Raw genomic sequence first — 18,191 nt, 5'->3', positions numbered from 1 at the left:
CCGCCTCAGCGCGGCTAAATCCAGCTCGTCAGTTTCTCTGGCTGTTTCCTCACCTGTGTTTCGTTTGGTCAGCAGTGGGAGCTTCGGACTGTGAGCACGCTGGAGCTGCTCTTCCCGTAATCTTCTTTGTTAACTACTCGCGGTACCCGCTCCGCGGGTCCCGCTTCGCCTTTGGTGCTTTGCCAGCGCTGCTGGAAGTGCGCTGTGACTGTGTGGACTTCCTACAACTGAGCCTCTGTGGTGTGGTGTGTGCAGGGCTGCGAGCGTGGTCAGGCGTGGACTTCAAGTCCCAGGAGCGCCTGACACTCGGCGTCACCCGCAGCTGACCCGCTCTCCCTGCTGGCTCCTCCCCCGCCTCAGCGCGGCTAAATCCAGCTCGTCAGTTTCTCTGGCTGTTTCCTCACCTGTGTTTCGTTTGGTCAGCAGTGGGAGCTTCGGACTGTGAGCACGCTGGAGCTGCTCTTCCCGTAATCTTCTTTGTTAACTACTCGCGGTACCCGCTCCGCGGGTCCCGCTTCGCCTTTGGTGCTTTGCCAGCGCTGCTGGAAGTGCGCTGTGACTGTGTGGACTTCCTACAACTGAGCCTCTGTGGTGTGGTGTGTGCAGGGCTGCGAGCGTGGTCAGGCGTGGACTTCAAGTCCCAGGAGCGCCTGACACTCGGCATCACCAGCAGCTGACCCGCTCTCCCTGCTGGCTCCTCCCCCGCCTCAGCGCAGCTATAATCCTCCTTAGTAACACCGCAACGCGGGAGCGCGCCGGGAGAAGCCCGGGACAAGGGCGGGACCGTCTGAGGCCGTCAGAGGCCGAAGGAGGCTGGGCTGGGCCCCCTCCCTTGGTTCTCTAGCATCAATTTAAGCTGTTTTTATCATTCATAGGCTTGTATTGTATTTTAATGATTTTGTTTATTTGGCTTTATACCTTACAATCGTTATTATTTTAATTTTTCTCCCTTTTTTAATTTAGCCTCATGACGGCCAAAAAACTACGCTCTGGACGAGTGATTGTGGGGAGATCTGGATCTAAAACTAAATCAAACCCCCTACGAAACAAAATAGCGTCTACTATGCAATTGAAGGGTCAATGCCAGCTTTTTAATTTATGGGACAAAGGGAAAGACAAACCTACTGAGCTACAGTCTAGGAATGAAATTCCAGGTTCCAATGACGTGGTCCCTGTTAACGGGGTTATTGATGTCTCCTCTAGTTTAAGCTTGGCGGTCAGTCATTCTCTGCCAATTCTAGTTAGTCCTGATGAACTAAGGGGCTCACCGTCGACATTAAATAATGTACATCTGAATCAGAATACTCACCTTAATTCTTCGGGCAATATGCCCTCAAAATCTGATGACATTGCTCCTTCCCAAGTTACATTAAGGGATGTCCCTAAAGTTTCAATGAATACAGATTTTGTACCAGCTACGTTAGTTACATCCCCTGTATTAGGGAATGAATTCACTCTGCCTGATATTGATTTAACAGCTCATAGGGCGCGGATGGGATTGTTGCAGGGGAACTCTAAAGGTGTGCCTTTAGAGGAAGTAATAACGATTTCAAGTACTGGTCCCTTAAGTAGCACACCCTCTAATAAATTAGATTTCTCCCTTCCACAATTAAATCTTACATCCTGTTCAGGTCCAATGTTGAACAATTTAGCTGAGGGCTCTCCAAATATTAACGGGAGGCTAATTTCTAACTCTTTGTCCTCTTTGGAATCAATTTTGTCTTCGATTCTAAGATTACTTGAAAAGTTTGTGGGAGGTTCGGAATGTATTTTTGATACTGTAACGCAGATTTTGCAAGTTCTCTTGTTAAGCAAAAACGAGTTAGTGTCAGATCCTCCTATTTCAGTGGCTTCTCTGTTGATGCCCCAGAAAATAAGCGCTCCTTTCACTTCTGCAGTTTTGGATTTAGCGCCTTCTTCTCCCGCGATAGAAGGTCAAAAGGAAAGTCAGCCCATAGTACTTTCAGCTATCCCCAAACCCTCCAAAGTGGTTTCGGCTGGTGCTAATTGTATAGCCCCACTTAGTGATAAGATAGAGATAATACCAACTTCCCCTCTTATTTCTAAATCCGAATTGCCTTCCCTCTTTCCGATATTTTCCTTGCCATCAAATAAGGAAGAGGAGATCCCTAAAGTAAAAACGGGATTGATGGGAAATATGAGTCCCCAGAAACATAAAAAGAACAGATTGAAGAAGAGGAAACCTATCCGTAGGTTTGCCAAAAAAAGACAGAGGAAACTTCTCTTTGATAAAAATGTGGATTTAAGTGTAGATGATTCTCCGCAGGTGGAGCAGTCTCTCACCCCTAAGGTAGAAATCAGGGTTGTATCGCCCAAAGAAGACGCCCCCCCCTCTGGTCTAGGTCCTATAAATTTAACTAACCCTTTCCTTCCCAAGGTTTTTCTCCCTCCCGCTAATCCTTTTTCTTATTGTAAGGTTAATCCAGGTTCTTGCCAAGTTATCTCTAAGGTTACCTCTCCATTTGTTGTTCCGCCCCCGTCTTCTTTAAATCCTACGGCAACACCCTTTCAGGCTCCACCCTTAACGACAGTTGTCCTTCCAAAAGAAAAAACATATGTGGATACGTTATATCTTGATTTTTCTCCCCTTTTTGAACCAGATTTAATTTTGAATAGATCTGCCCTTTTGACCTGTTTTAAAGAGATCGAAAGCTTGAAATTAATCCAAACCTCCGATTTAGATCTTGTACTTCTCCTCAATCCTTACGTGGGGAAACCTTTAAGATCAACAAGGGTGAAATTCTATTCTAAGGTTGTGGTAAATCTTGTTCTTCAATGGGCTGAGGATCTACAAATTAGAGGGATAGATGTGATGCCACACTTTGGGGAAAAATGTATTTTAAATACTGCCGCTAATGCTTCATTATCGCTTTCCTCCAATTCGGGTGTGCGATTGTCGGATTGGTCTAATCTTAGATCAGAGAACCTAAAAGTTTGTGTGGCTAGGAATGAAAGGCTAGTTTCCTACAAAAACCCTCCTCTTAAGCAGACAGTGAAGGATGATCAATCTAAATGGAGTTGGCTACCTGGAGTCCTTGCGAGTAAATCTGCTCCCCGTTCCATTCAGGATTCTAATTTTTAACAGGGAGCTGAAATTTATCTCATGGAACACTGCCGGATTCAAAGATTATAAGGAGAAATTGGATTTCCTTCATTCTCAAAAGGCAGATATAATCTGTTTGCAAGAAACCTGGGTGGATGGAAGTTTCGTTTTGGATAAAGACTATTTTGTTTTGGATTTCAACGCAACCAGCACTAGAAGAGGCCATGCTAAGGGAGGGTTAGCATGCTTATTATCTAATAGATTGCAATGGAACTATTCACACTATCTGGATCCAGGAAAACTGTTTCAAGCAATAACTCTAAAAGATGTATTTGAGGATTGCCCTAATAGATTGCTGATTGTGGTAAACATTTATATTCCCCCCAATTGTTGTTTTAATACTGGTTTAAAAACTCTATTTACCTTTTTAACTAAAGTCTTGGAGTTCTCACCAACTCCGCATGTGTTAATGTTTGGGGACCTAAATTGTAATATATCTAACTGCGGGTTGGAGTTGTTTAGAAATGTCGCATTGGAAGAATCTCTGAATATACCTTCAGCCCAGTTCCCCCCCAAAATTAAAACCAACAAAAGAGGTAAACTTATTTTAGATGGTTTACTTAAAGCGGATTGTTTAATTGTAAATGGGAGGCTTCCATCTGATATCCCGGCTGCTTTTACTCGTAAATCTAATAAGGGAAAATCTATTATTGATTTTATCATGATAGATTATGCCGGTTTTCACCTATTGAAGGATATGAAGGTCATTGAATCGAATCTTAGTGACCATAATGCATTGACGCTTTCTGTCTCCATTAGTCTTCAGAAAGTGGTTCCGTGGAGTCTGGATATAGATTCTGTGAATTTTGATTCCAGCTCAGGGAAATGTTTTTGGAACCCTTGTATTGTTGAAAACCTAGCGCCTCTTTTGTATTTTACCGTTGAGAATCTACCTTTCTGGGAAGGGAGAGTGCTGTTATGTTTTATAAATTTTTTAGATTCCGTAACTGCTTGTGCAAAAAAGAAATCAGGTGTGAAACAGTCCCTTGTAGCCCCTCACCCTCTACGGGCTATAAACAGAGAAATAAATAAAGTTGTAAGGGGACAATTTTTATGTTTTACCCAAGAAGCTAAATGTAAGTTGTCTATTCTAAAAAGAAGGAGAGTCAGGCTTAAGGCCCGTTTAAAACGTTCTAAGGAAGATGCCCTCTGGATTCAACTGAGGGAAGCTTCTTATAATCGCCAAACCAAGACCTTTTGGTCCTTAATTGGCAAAGGCTGTGGTACTAGAGCCAGTCCTACGCCCATTGCCATTGAGGAACAGGTGTGGGTTCACTATATCGAGAAGTTGTACAGTAATAATAATTCTTATGAGTTTAATGTTGAATCTGATAATGTTTCATTTAAATTGGACTGTCCAACAGTAAAGGAAATTGAATGTGCCATTAAGAATATGCGTTCCTCTGGTGCGATGGGTCCTGACAAAATCCCAATTTCAGTATTAAAAAACCAGAGTGAACTTTGGAGTAAAATACTCTTTCCAGTGTTTAAATTCTGCTTTTTTAGCGGAACAGTCCCCCCCTCCTGGAAAGGAAGCATCATTGTCCCTTTATATAAAAAAGGGGCAAGAGATCTACCACAAAATTATCGTCAAATTGCCTTGCTTGACGCCATTGGTAAGGTGTTTGCAAAATGTGTGCTTTCTTTAATTAACGATTGGGTATCTGAACATAAAATCCTTCCCTTGGAGCAAACTGGTTTCAGACAAAATCATGGAACTTTAGATAACCTGACTGCATTACAAGTTATCAATGAAAAATATGTGAAAGTTCGGGGTGGTCAGGTATATGGCGCTTTTATTGATTTTTCCACCGCTTTTGATAAAGTTGACAGAAATTTGCTGTGGAGAAAGTTATTTAACCTAGGTATGCCTGCATCACTTATTAAGTTAATTCGCGCCCTGTACTCTGACACTTGGTGCAGAGTATTACTTGGAGGTGATCGCGGCGTATCGAGATTAATTCCAACACCTAATGGGTTGAAGCAAGGTTGCCTTTTGGCTCCGTTGCTATTTTCCTTATATACTGTTGATTTACCCATCGCTCTTTCGGCTTCCGCCGGTATTGCCCCGTCCTTGGGGGGTGTTCCAATTGCATGCCTAATGTATGCAGACGACATCCTAATTTTGGATCTCACCCCAAAGGGCCTAAATAATCGGTTGCATGCACTTTCTGAATATGCTGAAAGTCATTTTTTATCTATAAATACGGCAAAAAGCAAGGTGATTTGTTTCTCTGGTAGAAAGAAGCCTAAATGTTTTAACTTTTCATGGGTTGTGGGGGGGGAAAAACTAGAATGTGTGAATTCTTATACCTTTTTAGGTAAAATTGTCTCTCATAATTTAAGTGACAAACCACACATAGACAATAACTCTCGGAAGGCCATTTCTCAGGGAAAGAGCTTAGTTTCCCTGTATAAAGCCACAGGTAGAAGGCATTTTTCTATTCTTTTAGATGTTTTCAGAGCGAAAGTTCCAGCCTCCCTGTTATATGGAATTGAGTTAGTTGATCCAAAAAAATGGAGTTTTTTAAACTCTGCGGAAGGAAAAACTCTACGGAGTTTAATGTCTGTAGGCACAGCAAATTCGACTGCTTCCTTGAGACAGGAATTGGGATTACGTAGCAGCAGGGTACAAGGTCTGGCTAGTATCATACGCTGGGTAGTAGCGTTATCTAAAGGTGAACCCAATACCTTAAGAAACCTCATAAAAAATGAATTATTAGGATCTTTTAATGACTTCTCATCGATTGTAAAAAACTTCAGATTTGCTGTGTTACAATTGAAATTAGATGAGGAGACTCTATTTCTATTGTCCCCTCATCAATTAAAAACTGTTTTGAAGTCAACTTCTTGGGAATTGGGGTTTTGTCTTGATAGAGACTTTTGTCTAGCGAAAAAAGGTTGTACGCCTGTTATTGAATCTTATACCTTGCGGAAAGCTCAACCGTATATGTACTGGAACATCTCCCATGGCGTGAGACGACTGGTGTACTTATTAAGACACAATTTGCTTCCGCTAAAAGTTCTACATGCCAGCTGGTTTGGTTGTTCGGCACGCTGTGATCTTTGCCAATTGTATGATCAGGATCTAGATCACGTTATGTTCGTTTGCCCTACACTGATGCCCTGCAGGCGTAGATGGTTAAGACCAATTTGCTTACAACTTAACATATTATCAGCATCTTTGTTTAAGGCAGCCTTGATTAACCCACCTAATGAAATGTTTGCTTTTAAACTGTACAACTTTTTAAAATGTTTTTTGGACCTGTATTAAGTTATCTCATGTGTTTGTGATGGAAACCTTTTTTTACACATTTGTTGCTTTGTATGTATATGCTGTTTTATGTGGACCTCATAAAGAGTTCCTTATCATAATAAATAAACTTTGAAACTTTGAAACTTTGAAAGGGTCAAAGGATGTTGTGTGAAAGGTACTGGCTCAATAAGACATTCACCTGACATATGGTTGCGTCCTACATCAAAAATACAATTTGATTTTTGGAATTTTACTGCATAAACATTTCTTTCTCTGTGTGAACGAGAGCCAGTGCAAAGCTCTGTAAGCAGCCCACACGTTCGGTATCTTGTGCTATTGAGATTATGCCCCATTTCTTACACATGAGCGTTTGCCTGTTAGTTCACTTGCTGGAATAACATTTCTTTTTCTGCACCACTAACATTCCCTGATAAGCCTTACTAATTACAGACAAACTGCAATACTTGAATACCTACAAGAGAATCCAGTGCTCCTACCAAATATCTAATCAGTTACTGTGATGTCTTAGATCTAGTATTGTGCTCTGTGTTTTTATCAATGCTGGTATTCACTTGCAGTTCGTTTACACATTTAGGGACTCCACAAATGTTATGCTACAATGTTCAGAAATAATACACTTCCTTTCTTCCATCGTCTCATAAAGCACTTCGGTGATTATTATTTTTATTGGCCCTCTATTGCAAATAGGACAGGTTTAGTAAGCCTTTGTTTTATTCATCATTCATAGGTTTGTTAGGCTTGCAGTACTTGTCTTTGATATTTTATAGGTCCTCAACCTCTCATTTCTTCTCTTTTGTAAAGATCAAAGCTACCTCTTTAGTTTATGAAGATGATTAGTATCTTTTAAAGTTTCCAGAGATGCCACTACAAATCGTTTTTAGTTTACATAGCATAAACATAACGTTGATTAATAATTCAATATCTGCTTCGTTTTCATACATTTATTGGCCCGTCAACTGTCCTCATTTGTCTATAGTGTAAGCAAGGCTATCCCATAAAGACAAAGCCGGCAGTTCTTGTTTATAGGACAGAAAATATGCTTAACCAGTTTAGGCACTGCCACATCCTATTTGAGAATACAGAGAATTCGATGAGGCAAGATGGTGGCGTCGGCGTCGGCTGTGTGAGTGGCTTGCTTAACGCTCCTCTCATAATAACCTTCCTGTGACCCCCCCTTTCTCTCCCCCCCGCCTCCCGTTTTTACCGGCTGAAATGATCACTCTAATGGGGTGATGTTGTGGGCGGCATCTTCTGGGTTCTTCAGCGAGAGCAAATACGAGCGGACTGTGGCGTCCCGCCCTTAGCCTCTTGTGGTACTCGGCTCAGTGGCGGCGCTGGTGTCAGGGAGCAGACGAATCAACAGGGAAGCAGTCCGTGAGCCTAATGGCTCCGAAGACAGGAAGCAAAGGTACGAAGACCCGGGGGCAGCAGCAGCGGCGTTGGACGCTGCGCCTACTATCCCGGCAAACGCGACATCTACCTCCCCTATGGAGAATGGAAATCAGCGGGTTGGTAGGAGTGAGGACGCTGATGTGGGATCCGGAGCGGGGAAAAGAGGTGGCGTCTTTTCTTCTTCACCCGGCGCAGTGCAAAAGGGCGGTGTGCAGAAATAGCGCACGGTACCGGCTATATTCAGAAAACAAGCCGGCAAAGGGAGGGCTTCGGTGGATACTGAAGCAAGTAATTTGTCCAGGGCTGAGACAATGGTAGCTAACCGCAACAAAGTTTCCACAAATGTATCAGGTGAGAAAGACCTTGCGATTACGCTGCCTGAAAGGGAATTAGTGTCAACAAATGTAGTGCTGACTGGTGACACTGGAAGTATCCAAAGCTTGCGATCCCTCGCTGGAGGATAAAGTGGATAAAGCGGACAAAGTGATTTTGGAGAATGGTCAAAACTTAGATAACCAACAGCCTGGTAACAAGCATCAGGAGGGGGAGATAATTAAAGATACTGACTCAGGGGGGAAATTTTATTCAATGTCCGATCCTTCCAACTCCTCTGAGAACGAAATCGAGGGCGGGGACTGGGCTGATGACAAAAGTGAAGCTAATAGTTTCCAATGGGATGACGAGGAGCTGTGCTCTGAAGTGTCTATAAATCAGGGGACAGTACGAAAAATTTGAGACCCTTCTAGCTCTGTGGCAAGGGAGAAGTTTGCCCCTGCAGGATCCTTAGTATGGGATTACTCATTCTGCCCTCAAGTAGAGAAAAATAGTGTGTTGGTTAACCATTCTGGAACAATGCCCGAATTTGTGGCAGGAGGGGTAAGAGAAATTACCCTCAACACAATATACCAAGTAATAATGGCACATAGGGAAGAGACCAAGGCGGAAGGCATGCGGACCCAGGGTGCAGTCCGTAAACTGCAAAATACGGTGCACTGAGTTGCGAAGACATGTACAGAAATATCAGCAAGGATTGGTGAAGCAGAGGAAAGGATTTCAGCTATGGAAGATCAAATAGTAGCGCAGAAGGCTGCGATAGCATCTTTGCAAGACTTAAGAGATGACACTAACTGGAAACTAATTGACTTGGAAAACCATTCCAGAAGGAATAACTTCCGTAGGAATAACTTACGTATTTTGGGTATTCCAGAGGGGCGGGAGGGGAAAGATGCTAGGCAGTATGTCATTGAGCTTTTTTCCGAAGCTTTTCCCTAACTCAAGTAGTGGAATTGGGAATTAGAACTTCAGAGGGCGCATAGGTTTCTTTTTATACAAAGACGCAGAGCGGCGGGGCCTAATCAAAAATCTAGGGCGATACTTATATGTCTGAACAATTTTTTGTTGTGAGAGGCCTGACAGGAAGAGAAGTGGGAAGGGGTGCGAGTTTTTTGTTCGTCCAGATTTTTGTCAGGCCACTGGTCAAAAGAGATGGCAGTTACGCCAGTTGATCTCATCTTTTCAGGCTAAGGGGGTGCAGGCTTTCCTACTTAATCCTGCTAAGTTAAAAGTAATATATAAGGAAAAAAAACAATTCTTTGTTTCAGAAATATTAGCAAAACACTTTTTGAATACAATGTGAAGGTATGTTGATAAAAAACATCTTATTAGCCTGCAGGGGGAATTATATCTTCACTTAAAGAGTTGGGGGGGATTATCTGGGCTTTGGTTTTTTGGTCTAATCCTTCTCCTTATCTATGGGGGGAGGGGAGCGGTTCGGGGTGCTTTCGGGGAGGGTGGATTCAATCCACTACCCATCACAGAAGACTTTGTCCTTATGCCTCATTGGGGGAGGAGGGGGGTTTGCTGCTGGGTGGGTAGGGTGGGCAGTGAGGGAGGTGAGGGGTGGTGGGAAAAGGCAAGCACAGGATGCAGTGTTTTTCGGTATAATGGTTATGGTACTTATGTTTTTTGACAAATAATGCTATCTAGGGATTTTGAAACGTAGTTTAGGTGACGGGCAGGGAGGACAAGATTTGATTATCCTAATTGTTTTATCTTATTAAAGAATATGGGTAAATTATCTATTTGTTCATGGAATATATGTGGTCTAAATGACAAAAAGAAAAGGGGAGTGATGGCTCAAATTTTGCAGATGCTGCGATTTGATTTGTTGTGGGTACAAGAAACACATCGCATGGAACAATCGTAAGTGGCTGAACGAGTTGGGCATGGAAATGTTAGGGTGTACTAAACAAGAGTCAACTACATGAGGGGTAGCGATTTTTATGAGATATGGTCTGGGGAATTGTAAACGTGTAAAAGAGGATCTTTTGGGGCATTGGGTAATTGCGGAACTAATTGTCAGTGGTTCTCCATTGACACTATGCTCTACTTATGGATCCAATATGGATGACCCGGAGGTGTTACACTACTTAAGTATTGAATTGGCGGTATGGCCAGCCCCCTAATCCTCTGAGGTGACTTTAACCTTCATCTGGAGGGTGATTTTGATATTAAGAGTGATTGTCCATATATGGGGAAATTGGTTAACGTTTTGAAAGCTATACAAGGACTAGTTAGAGAGTTTGGGCTAGCTGATGTATGGTTTGCTCATAAAAGAAAGGTTCCAGGAAATACTTTTTATTCAGCTCCCCATAGGAAGCATGTGCGTCTAGATTACTTTTTTTATATCTTCTGAAAAGGTAACTAATGCTAAAAAAGAGATAATACCGAGGATAATCTCAGATCATAATCCAGTGGTATTAGAACTTGATGTGAGTGCTCAGTATCAACAAAAGGTGTGGACCTTTGAACGTAAACTTTTATTAGATCTGGAGTATTATCAACTTTTTTTTAATCAATCAGGAAACCGCCCCAGATCCTATTGTTTGGGATACATTTAAGGATTTAAGGCTGGAGTGCGGGGGAAGACATTAAGCTACTCGATAGCTAAACAGTGGAAAGTACTGGCTGAAATTAAGGATGGGATGAAGCATTTAAAACTATTAGAAATTGAGCCTATGGGAGAGGTAATCCATCAACAAAATATGGATAACATGTTAAAGGCCATTGCAGTTCTGAAAATGAAAATTCACTGGCATTTTGAAACAAAGGTCGCAACAAAGTTGCTACGTATAGGGCTCAGATATATGAAGCAGGGGAAGATTCCAGTAGAATTTTAGTTAAGAGACTGCAGTAAAAAGAGGTATCTAATAAAATGTATAGGATACAGGATCATCTTAATAATATACAGGAATCTCCGGCTGAAGTTTTGAATGTTTTTCGTAAATTCTATACTAACTTATACACAGAGGATGTAATAGTTGATGTGGAAGGGAAATTGATTAAGTTCAATTCTGATATTGAGACTAATAAAGTTTCACAAGATAAAAACGAGGTACTAGCACAAGATGTAAATTGGGAAGAAGTAGAGGGAGCAATATTATCGTTCGCAAGGGGGAAAGCAGTCGGCCCGGATGCTATCCCGATTGAATGTTATAGAACATTTTGCCAGGTTCTAAGACCAGAACTTATGACATTATTCCTTGCTGCCCAATGTGGTTTAGCACCAGATTCATGTAGAGAAACCACTATCGTTTTTTTTTTTTTTTTAAAAGGGTAAGCCTGAGCTTCGTCCATCTTCGTATAGACCGATCTCATTGATCAACTCTGATAGTAAGATCTTTTCCAAGATTATGGCTTTGCGTCTGGGGGCAGTTATGACTCCTCTTGTATCTGATGTTCAGCATGAGTTTATCCCAGGGAGGGACACTGCTGATCATGTAAGATGGGTGATAACTCTTCTAGACTGGGCTCAGGCAACAGATTCTGCGCTAGGGGTGATCCTGTTGGACGCCGAGAAGGCGTTAAACAGGGTCTCTTGGCAATATATGTGGGAGGTATTACGTTGGAAGCGTTTTTGTTTACAGTTCGAACAAGCAGTTAAGACCCAATACATACGGCCGGTGGCTACTATACGCATATCCGGTCTAGAGGCTGATTTATTTAATATTAGTAAGGGCACAAGGCAGGGGCGCCCGTGCTCCCCTCTTTTTTTTGCTTTGTATATTGATTTATTTTTGAATAAGTTAAACCAGCATGTAGGTATCAAATCAATCAGCCTTTGTAATGTGGAGTATAGAGCATTAACCTACGCTGACAACATAGTTGTAGTATCTAGAGACATTGCAGCTGCCCTCCCTGCAATAAAGTTATTAGAGTGGTTTGGCCGCTTTTCGGGGTATAAATTGAATATAGAAAAAACTCAGGTATTATACTCAGGTGAAGATCCTCCGGCTAATGTGACCATAATTCCTGAGGCTACATATTTGGGAGTACAAATAACAACCATGGTGGAGAAGATTCCTGAATTGAATATCCTTCCAGTAATAGAGAAGTCAAACGCCACCTTGGAATGATTAGATCATCTTCATCTATCCCTCCATGGCAGATGTAATGTTTTAAAAATGCTGATTCTCCCGAAATTTTTATATAGGGTTAGAACAATCCCTTTGGAGTTTCCCTTGCTTTGTTTTTCAAAATTAGAGAGGATATGTTCTAGATTCTTGTGGGGATATCGAAGATCAAGAAGGGCATATAAGAAAATGGTCCTTCCCAGGCATCGGGGGGGGGGGGAGGGGGGGCATGCCACATTTTATAATGTACTATTTGGCAGCTATGATGCAAGTTATGGGGCCACTAGTTGTGGGGACTAAAGCCTACATCCCTATATGTCACAGACCATCAATCTATGAATTAGGGCTGGGAAAAGATGGTAATGGCTGCTTAATAAAGATCATTGAACCCAGCTATTATAAAAAAAACAAAGTTTAAGATACTTAAGGCGGCCTTTAGGGTCTGGAATCAAATTAAACTAACGTATCGGATTTTAAATTTGAACGCTTATACTCCTTTCTCGGCTTCTGGGATGTTGTCAATTTTTCGGGATTTGGTAGCATTTAGAAAGGGCTTAAAGTAATATGCTGTGTAGGGGACCTGTTTGATCAAGGTAATTTGTTAGCATTTGCAGATCTACAGGAGAAGTATGGATAAGATAAGCAAGACTTCTTTAAATATCTGCAAATCCGAAGCTTTCTTGCTAAACTGGGTCCAGACACAACACAACAATTTGTGAAAATCTCGTAAATTGAAAAAATGACGAAGAAAACACCAATAGGGCAATACTATCAACAGCTAGTTGAAATCATTCCGGAAGACTTGGAGGAACGTAAAACAAAGTGGGAAAACAAATTGGGTGTGGAGGAAAATAATATAATTAAATCGCTGGAACTAGCGAATAGTGTTTTAATGACAGGAAGAGTACATGGTCAGCATTATATGGCCCTTTATGATTTATATTATTCTCCTAGTAAGGTGGCTCGATGAGGCGCGACAACAGGGGATAAATGTAATCGTTGTGGACTAGTCGCAGCTGATTCATCCCATATGTTCTTTTCCTGTCCCAGATTGGGGGAGTTCTTTCAAGAAATGGAGAGATTTTTAAATGCTATATTTAGAACCCCTATGATAATTACAGGAGATTTAGTGATTATTGGTGTAGGCTCTGATAGGATGGCCAATGTAAGATCGGAACCCTCAACAGCCCTCATTTATTATAATGGCGGTGGTACAGGCATGTATCACCAATGAGTGGATTTGTTCTGACCCTCCCACTTTCATGAATTGGAGATCTAGATTTTTAGCTATGTATAAATTTGAGTCACCTATGTATAAAACTAAAGGAGAAAATTTGGTCCCCAATAGCGGATTGGACATCCTAATTGGTGTGTTTCGGTCTTATTTTGAAAACCTTTATGTTGTTGGGAGGGCTAATGGCTGGGGAGGGCTTAAAGGGTTCTAAGGGGGTTAAGTTTGGGTAGTTAGGAAATGTTTACAATAGTATGTTTTTTTCTGTATTGTCGGAGATGTACCCTGCCTTTTTCCTACTATGTTTTTCGGTATGGCAGCATTGAGTGAAGCTTTAAGGGCGATGCTTTCTTCTCTTTTATGTTTATTTTGCTGCTATGAAGTTTGTGTATTAATGAGTATGAACAGTATCATAACCATATACTGTATTATTTGGTATGCCTTGGTAAAAAAGGGATGAAAATTCAATAAAAATATTTTTTTTAAAAGAGAATACAGAGAATTCAAAGGCAGATGGTAAAGGACTGTTTCTTGCAGCGCATCACCAGCTCAATGTGCATGGATACATTAACATACCAGTGATAGTCTGTTCTGGTGAATTCGGAGGTGTGAGAGGCATCCCGCAGCCGGTGGGGTCCTTCATGCTCCCAAACCCTTGTGATCCTGTGCCGTTTTGGCAAGCCCCTGTGCTGGTAGTGCTGGAATATGCAGAGAGGTCATTCTGTGCAACAAGGACGAAAGCGGAGGGATAAACCATCCGCACTCCACCTGTGAAGAGAGAAAAGGCTTACATCTTACAAACACATCTTTGTGCCACACATTAGTCTCAACATCATTATAATAGGTTTGGGCCTCTGAAATGTATTTTTGCCATAGTTTAGTGTCAACATGCAAACGAATTTGGTTTCAATGCTCTTATGACAGAGTACCAAGAGGGTAGGAGAGAAAGTTTACAGCATCAATAAAACGGGGTTCTCTTATAACAAGGTAAAAGTGTAAAGTGTCTGCTTCAAAGAAATTCCAAATTTAAATGAGTCCTGGCACAAAAAATAAATGAACACAAGTCGTCATAAAGCCACACCTTATAAACCTGTATTCTTCATGTAAACAATTAAAGATAAACATTGATTTTTCCTTCTATTTTCTTAAAATAGTTTATAATTGTATCTACATATTTGTATCAATACACTTTACATTTAAGAAGCAAACTATAAAAAGTTTGGTCAAGAGGTTTCTAAATAATGTCAGCAACCGATATACTCCTAATAGCAATCACAGGAACTCTACTTTTAGGGGTGATTTACTGCAATATTTTCACACAATAGGATTTCAAAGGTGAGTTGTAATCGCTTTCCTGAAGGCATAATATCCATAGTGCGGTCTGTCAATTTTGCCACTAACAGAAGCTATTTGTGGGTAGGAAGTGAAGAGGGAAATGCTGAATGAAGGAAACCTTTCACGAGAGTGTATTGTTTATTGTGGCACTAGTTAGAGAGATTTTGAATGGCAGGACCATAAGTAATATTTTACCTTGAACCATTCCTAAAGGGATTCTAAGTAACTGGGAACAAAGTGTTGACAAGTTCAATAAGGCTTTCTGTTGAGCTCGTTTAGGAGTCAAACCCTGGCCCAGGAAGAAGGGTGAGATTGCTTCTGGTCTTGGGCAGCTATTTCATCCCCATTTGTCCAAGTACACCATGACTATTTCAATGAAGGGAGAGAGGAATGATGTCTGTTCATGAACGGAGTGGTGGGCACTCATCCTACTGGGAGACCAGTTAAAAAAAGCTGTTGTCCATGGTCGGCACGTAAATGGTTCTTGCTAAGGTGCTTACTTAGTACAGCAATGACAGAGAATATGGAGCAACTAACTGTTACCGGAGGCACAAGACAATCTGCAGTGGATGCCCAAAGTTGAAGGACTGTGGCCAAAAAGTGCTAGGCTCCGTGCTTAAGACACATACAATTATTCAAACTTGTATGAAGTTATTCGCCAGAGTACATTTTGATGTAAAGGCATAGTAGTTGTGAACAGGGCGTCACCTTGTGACTTTCAATGTTATCCAAAATCAAAATGAGCATAGAAGACAAATGTTTTAGGGATCTCAAAAAATCGTTCAGGTAAAAAGAGAACATGTTCTACAGAAAGAACAAGAAAAGTGGCCAGCTGCACGGCAAGAGGTTAATACATTGGGTGACCCAGCTGATCATCAGAGAGGTTAGGAATCCAGGATGGAAAAGTGGCTAACAGATCTAGGAGTACCGCATTTTGTATCTGGGTTGTCTGCAATGTATCATTAAATTCATATAGGGCAGACAACTCTGAGTTGAGGGTTCAAACTGGCATTCCCATGCTCAGAAACTCTATGCAGGGCCTCTGCACACTTTCACAATGGCAAATCGCAAGCAGTGTACACAGATATACAGGCAAAAAGAGGACATAACCAACTTCCACGACGATTAATAGGAAGGTTGGATCGCATGTCCCAAGGAGACTGCGCATCCAGAATTATCAGCTAAGACAGAGAGAGGTGTATTATTGTTCAGGAGCAGAGGATGTGGGGTAAGGTGGAGATCTGAGGAGGAACTGAATAGCTTACAACAAAGAGGCTAGGATATTGACAAAGACTATGGCAAAGGAAAGCAGTAGGTCTGGAGAAAACTACCGAAGTTACCAGAGCCAAATGCCAGATAACCAGTTCAAGCCAAGATCAGCTACAAATATCTGCAGCAAAGAGTGCAAAACCTAATGAAAAATATTAAACTTGGTCACGTATACCATGCAGACACACTCTAGCGAAGTAGTGTTGCAAGGGTAATGCATCTGCATGCTTGTTATAATTAAGCATGCAAATGCTTTACCCATGCAATACCATTTCCCTTCTTCAAATTAAGAGCTCTGTGACATTACACATACTCTTCCTTGCTCAAGTATTAGATGAAGAACAATCACTTCCTGGACAACGGTGGGCAGTTAAAGCACCAATGCAGTGAGCGAGATGCTAAAAGATCATGTGTTGCTATCCCCTCTAAGATAGAAGGTAAACAGTAGTTTGAAGTATGGAGGTGCAGATGGACTGAAAGCCATGCTACCAGACAAAAAGGCAACATGGATAAATCCATTCAATCGGGCTGTTTTAAGCCTGCAGGCACTGGCATGACAAACGCACCGTCACCTTAGGAAATGTTTCATACCGTTGCCACTTTAAAAGGTGTGGAAAGCACGTTGCCAGTCGATGGTCCTTAACAACCGCAGAAGGAACCACAGGAATTTAAGCTACTTACCTATCTTAAAGTTTACAGAGGCTGAACTGGTGGAGCAGTACGGTAATAAACTAGCACAGAGAACAGCACTGATCATGGTAAAAAAAAAAACTCCCAGGAACGCCTTTGAGCCTGTATGGAGAGTCCATATTATGGCCAAAATAAAAGGCTTGGCATTAGCAAACTTTAAATAATCTGGAGCTGTGGCATAACCACTTAAAACACCACTAATCATGTCACTGGTTTCTGCCGGAAGAACGTGAGAGTTGGCAAGACGAGCTCAGACATTAAATCAGGGAAATGAAGTGTGCATTTTTAGACTATTTTTGAGCCTTAAAATTGCACCAACTGGCAAAGAAAACAGTGATCTGAAAAAGCATTTCGCAGTGGCCTGTCAGACACGTGAAAACGTCAAGAGTAAGAGTATTTTGGAACGTGTGATCTCAATTGCTGTATTTAAATCCTACTATTAAGCAATCAGTAGACCCCAATATGGTCAACTTGAATAGCGCAAGTGCCACACATGTAAATACTAAAAATATTCCCCTTGATTTCAGATCATCGTAATGTTAAATTTCTGTGGTTGATCCTGTGGCATAGTTATTTAAGGATCCTTTGCATATCCTCGTACAGTGGGACATAGCGCTGAAACATCGACGTAATACCCTCCGGACCTAGGCCATAGTAGGCCTTATGAGTCAGGCAGAGGGACTTGAAAAGGATCCTTTGATCAAGAGGCAACCAGTGCAGTGACCTGACTGCGGCAGTGACTGGATGAAATTTTGGAAGATTCATCACCAGTCTAGCCGCAGCCCTCTGCACCAGATGTAAACTTTGCACAAGACCCTTGTTAATGCCCAAATATAGGGCATTACAACCTGCTTGCGTGCTTCAAAGGAGAGAAAGTGAACAATTTTTCGAAGGACCCTAATAATGCCAAAACAGGTAGAGATCGTCTTACTAATCTGGCGCTCCATGGAAAGGGAATTGTCAACAATGACACCCAGGTCATTTCCATGAGAAACCGGAGTGAACAGTTGATTCGGTAAACACAAACAAATTTAAGAGCTCACAAATGATACTGAACTGCGTTCTTAGCAAGTCACAGCTGGGCTACAAATATCACTGAATGCAAAACATCCTACAACTTTGACTGTAATAGGTGAGCATGGTGGGAATTATACCAGGCCCCAAACTCATTCCAGCGTCTGGCATAAACTGTTTTTGTAGATGGACTTGTATGAGCTTGAATGCCATTCACTACTTTGGGAGGGAGATCGAAGGCAATCAGCTGTCGCTGCTCAATCTCCACACATGGAAGTATAAATTGGACAGGCCCGGGATCCTGTCCAGCTGATGCGACAGAAGTTCCTCCAGCAGCACACGTTGGTGGCAAGATTCACGGGCAGAGGTTCTGGATACCACACTCTCCTGGCCCAAACCAGAGCTACTAGGATGATTTGGGCCTGTTGTTCTTGTCTCCTTGAGAAC

General features: G+C 41.8%; 1 protein-coding gene across 2 annotated transcripts in view; it reads right to left on the bottom strand.

Moving 5' to 3' along the window:
• The window catches only part of MED13L (mediator complex subunit 13L), a 916,648-nt gene that overhangs the window by 251,402 nt on the left and 647,055 nt on the right, over positions 1 to 18,191 (bottom strand). For both annotated transcript variants that reach the window (XM_078667133.1, XM_078667134.1), the window contains exon 7: positions 14,013 to 14,204. In XM_078667133.1, coding sequence (XP_078523259.1) covers positions 14,013 to 14,204 — 192 coding nt within the window. The remainder of the gene's footprint in view (positions 1 to 14,012; positions 14,205 to 18,191) is intronic.

Source organism: Lissotriton helveticus, chromosome 11 (assembly GCF_964261635.1).
Source record: "Lissotriton helveticus chromosome 11, aLisHel1.1, whole genome shotgun sequence".
NCBI classification, from domain to species: domain Eukaryota; kingdom Metazoa; phylum Chordata; class Amphibia; order Caudata; family Salamandridae; genus Lissotriton; species Lissotriton helveticus.
Note: the sequence above shows the minus strand (reverse complement) of the source record. Positions and strands in the feature narration are given on the sequence as shown.